The sequence below is a fragment of the Hyperolius riggenbachi genome, chromosome 8, assembly GCF_040937935.1.
Source record: "Hyperolius riggenbachi isolate aHypRig1 chromosome 8, aHypRig1.pri, whole genome shotgun sequence".
Taxonomy (NCBI): Eukaryota; Metazoa; Chordata; class Amphibia; order Anura; family Hyperoliidae; genus Hyperolius; species Hyperolius riggenbachi.
In genome coordinates this window covers 283240566-283245565 of record NC_090653.1, presented here as the reverse complement: position 1 = coordinate 283245565, position 5000 = coordinate 283240566, and the positions used below count along the sequence as shown (strand labels likewise).

The window sequence follows — 5000 nt, the reverse complement described above, 5'->3', positions numbered from 1 at the left end:
TGCAGGTAAACCCTCATACTACATGGAGGTGGTAAATCGGTCAGTGATTGGCCAATCCAAGTTGAAAAGAGTGTACCAGGCTTTAAAGAGACTCTGTAACAAAATGTTGAGCCTTATTTCTTCTATCCTATAAGTTCCTATGCCTGTTCTAATGTGCTCTGGCATACTGCAGCCTTTTCTAGTTGCACTGTCTCTGTAATAAATCTTATCTTCTTTCCTCTGTCGGCTCTGTCGGGCTCAGGCTGGAATGTGTGGAATGTGCAGCACTGCTTGTCATTGGCAGAGGCTGTACACACCCTCTCCAAGCTCTGCATGAGTCACACAGTGAGCTGTTCTCAGCCTATCATACTCTGGTTAGAAGCCATGTCTTTTGTTTGTAAACACTGCCTAAAACTGTCAATTACAAGCAAGGGTTGCAGCAGGGAGTGGCAGAAACAGCACAGAGGGGCACAGGAGAACATAATGAAGAGAATGGTGTGCTTTTTATTGTAAGAATTTTAGAGTACAGATTTTCTTTAAGTGTTCAAAATCTGCTGATCCTCCTACTACATGGAGATAATAGAATTGGTCAGTGATTGGTTAATCAAAATTGGACTATTAGTCCAGGCAAGGCAGAAAAATATCTATTTTACTAGCAATGGTCATTTAGATACTAATAATTCCATGTTGATACAAATATTATGCAGTTTGGAATTGGAGCGAGCGAATGCAGGGGGTACATTTGATTGATCCATTTGCAGGGTGCATAAATTAGCATAAAGTATAAGTCAACTCAGAATTACTGTACCACCACCTCATTGGTCATTCTTGTGACCCACTTTTATTGAAAAAAAGTACTGTGCAACACCCTCCCTTCCTCTGTAATGGGCTTGCTGTGCACTGGCTCATAAGGAACCACCCCACTACTCTATATTTGTGTTTCCCATCATCCATCATGCTTTGCAGTGTCTCAAGCCTGACACCACTGTAGGGAATTCCAGGGAATTCCGTAGCCTTCAATGCAGACCTAAATTCACTATTATCAGCTAGATCAGTGCTGACCAACTGGCAGCCCGCAGGCTATATTTTAGTGTACGTCCCTCTCTGGCAGGCCCACCTTTTGCTCACGCTTGGCTTCGCCCTTCAAAACCGGGACATTGATGCTGTGAACCTTGCTAGATGCAATTCTTAATCAGAATCATTTATTTTGCCAAGTACAAAGGGAAGGGGGGAGTTGTACCCGGAATTGGTTTGGCTCATACAGGTTCTGGGGGAGGGGGGAAATGTCTGAAAGCCAAGGCTGCTTTACTATCATCTGTTATCCCCAGATGGCCCAGATAACTTCTTACCCAAATAATATCCAGCAGGTTGTCATCAAGGCATTTGCCTATTGGTCAAGAACACCATGTTTTGTGAAGTGTCTGGCTTGCTCAATAAAGATTTATTTGAAAAGGAGGAAAAAAAGAGCACTTCTTCTTAGTTACATAGAGTGGGTGGAGCTCCCTGCAGCCTCCACTGATGTAAATCTCCCAACATGCATCTTGGTGGACAATAGCTTGTCCCCGTACTGCAGGGGTGTCAAACTGAAATACAAAGTGGGCCTAAATTGAACACTGAGGCCAAGTCCCGGTTAAAGCGGATCCCAGATGAAAAACTAACTATAACAAGTAACTTGTCTATATATCTTATCTAAAGTTTAGATAGTTTACACAGCAAATCTAGCTGCAAACAGATTTAATAGAATAGGATTATTTCTTCCTGTGATACAATGACAGCAGCCATGTTGTTTGTAAACATTACACAGAGGCAGGCTTATCAGTATCTTGAGCACTCAGACTGTGAAAAAAACCTAATCCCCCTCCTCCCCTCTGCCTCTGAAATCAATGGCTAGTAACACCACCTCCTCCCCCTGCCCAGACTGAGCTCCCATGAGCCCTTGCTACTGCCAAGGATCTCTGAAAACCTGTGGGCGTGGCTTGTTTAGTTTATAGGGAATTAGAGTATTAAAACAAAAACAAAAAAGTATTTGGCTTGAGGAATGCCCTATAAACAATAGGAAAGGAACACAATTCTGCAATGAGTAAATGTTCACCTCGGATCCACTTTAACCTTAATGTCTAGTGGCCACCTCCCTCCCTTATACAGTTCCCTGTTGTCTAATGCCTCTTCCCTACCCTATACAGTTCCCTGGTGTCTAGTGCTTTCCCCCTCCCTCATATCGCTTCCCTGGTGATCTAGGACTTTACCTCCAATATAACATCCCTGGTGGTCTAGAGTGGACCAAACACAGTGCATAATTGGGGGGGCCAAATTTATTGGCTCTGAGGGCAAGATATGGGCCACTGGCCAGGGTATGACATGTATGCCATAATGTTTTGGCCAGAGGATTTTAGCAGGGAATTTGTGCCCTTGCATCCTAATGATCCATGCAAAGTTTCTTGTGTTTAGGTCCACTTTCATTTGTGGTGTCCAAACTGTAGAAGTTTGGGCAACAGCTGAGGCATTGATATTTAGAAACGTATGAAGCAAAACCACTCTTCTTCAGCTAAAAATTCCATCTCAAACTTTTAATCACACAACCAGAAGCTCTGAATTCAGTGAGTCAGATTCCAGGCTCTGTGGGTGTGTCTACCTATCGCTTGATTGCATCATCTCCATTGCTCAGACTGCAAGGGGGAAGGCATAGGCTGAATCTGTGAGAGAAGTTTGAAGCCTATAGCACAGACAGTCTGTAGTTTCGGTAGTGACCAGGTACTGTGTGTGAGTATTCAAGTGAGTTATTGGATATCCACTAACCAAGAAGCTTATAAATCCAGGAAATAATGAGTGCCTCCCAATGGTGTTGACGACAAGAGATCTATATTTTTATGTTTGCATTTCTGTTCCTGGTTAGACTTAAAGTGAACCCAAATTAAAAATACAAGATTTCAGAAATAAAATCTATTTTTTCTAAATTATAATAGCAGCCTTTTTTCAGCTGCATGATGACAAATATAAAATATTTTACATTTATTGCAGGAACCCCTCCCTTCCTTTCATATTGCTGGGACAGTATCCGGCAGACTGGTGGAGGAAATAAAAAACAAAAACAAAACACAGGCTGGTACTGATGATGTCACAGGGGAGGTGATCTCAGCTTGTGTGAGATTTCACATAGACGACGCCCCTGTGAGGGAGGGTAGCTGATGACAAACACACCCATGATCTAATGGTGGGCATACACTGGGCGATCCGGTGGCTCGATTAGCTGCCGGATCGACTCCCGCCGCGTCCGCTCGTGCGCCCAAATCGATTACCGCTTGTCCCCGCCGGCGCCGCTTATCTTCCGCTCGATTCCCTGCCATTGTCTGCGGGCGGGAATCGAGCGGGGAATCGATCCATTCGTGATCGGACCTGTCGGATATTATCACTCGAGCCCATCAGAGGCTCGATTGATAAGAAACGCACCGTGTATGCCAACCAAAAAACCTCCTACTAAGCTCTGACGTAATGGCTGCTACCTGTATAACCCTAGTTATGAAAAGAGAAGGGTGAAAAGCAGGCACTGAAATGCTCATAGGCTTGAGGGAGTGTTTATTTATCTTTGTATGTGTCAGAGTGCTGCAACTAAATATTCTGAATTTAAAAAAATGTTGGTTTGGGTCCGCTTTAAGCTTTAGTAGAGGCAGCCTTGTGTATCCCGCAGACGTGGTGTATTTATATCTGTGTTCTCACACTATTCATCCACAGTTACAGGACATCTCAAGCCTGAAGCCATTAAAAGATTTAACATCCCTCTTCTTGGCGGATAATCCGATCGCTAATCTTCCCCATTACCGTCTCTACACGGTCTTCCACCTGCGCACTCTGCAGTCTCTGGACGGGCAGCCAATCACAAACCAGGAGAGACAAGACGCGCGCGAACGCTTTAACATGGGTAAAAGTCTAAACTTTCCTTTTTTTAGAGATTGCATGATTAGTGTAAAAATCGTACAAGACTGGCAAGCAAATCTGTTATTGCACCCATCAGGCCTTATATAAAGCGGACCTGAACTCAGAACTTTCTCTCTGCTCTAAAAGATAAGCAACAGCATAATAACCTTTAAAGAAAAACATTTTTGTTACATGCGATACAAATCCTGCAATAAAGCTGCAGTGTGTCTACTTTCTGCTCGCATGGAAGCACCTGTGTTGTAACATCCTGTGTTTACAAATTAGCTGATCTGCCATGGCAGAGGAGATTCCTGAGCTGACACAGCTGAGAGATCAAATTACAGTGGTGATTAGTCACAGATGAGAAGGAATCAGGCTAAACTCTCTAAACACATACAGGGTGCATTGCTCCATGTTTTCCTTCTGTCATGTGTCAAGAGTTCAGGTCCACTTTAAACTGTTTAGATTTCACTCTTAGCAACCAGAATACAGTTTCACATCCTTAAAGGGAACCTAAACGGAGAAGGATATGGATTTTTCCTTTTAAAACAATACCAGTTGCCTGACTCCCCTGCTGATCCTGTGTCTCTAATACTTTTAGCCACAGCCCCTGAACAAGAATGCAGATCAGGTGCTCTGACTGAAGTCAGACTGGATTAGCTGCATGCTTGTTTCTGGTGTGATTCACACACTACTGCAGCCAAAGAGATCAGCAGGACTGCCAGGCAACTGGTATTGTTTACCAGGAAACATCCATATCCCTCTCAGTTAAGGTTCCCTTTAAAATAGAAGGAATGTACACGTTTTGCTTCCACATGAGTAAGCAGTTCCTATAATGCATTATTTCAGAAAAGCAACACCTGCAAATCAGCGTACGTACTGTATAGGAAATATGATTTTTCTTTTGCCTTACGATGTGGTGAAAATATGAATATCGGTAACATAATATTGCTGGAATTCTAGTTCGGTTAGCAGCATATATCAATCATTACGGACGGTGGCCTTTTAACCTCCTCCTACGCTACTCTCTAACCCCCCTACCCGTATGCCTGACACTAACCTTGCTACTAATATACCTAACACTAACTGATATGCCAAACACTAACACT

General features: G+C 43.3%; 1 protein-coding gene across 2 annotated transcripts in view; it reads left to right on the top strand.

The window, feature by feature from the left end:
- Window positions 1–5000, top strand: part of CNTRL (centriolin) — a 171328-nt gene that overhangs the window by 812 nt on the left and 165516 nt on the right. For both annotated transcript variants that reach the window (XM_068249054.1, XM_068249053.1), the window contains exon 2: window positions 3709–3895. In XM_068249054.1, the coding sequence (XP_068105155.1) occupies window positions 3709–3895 (187 nt within the window). The remainder of the gene's footprint in view (window positions 1–3708; window positions 3896–5000) is intronic.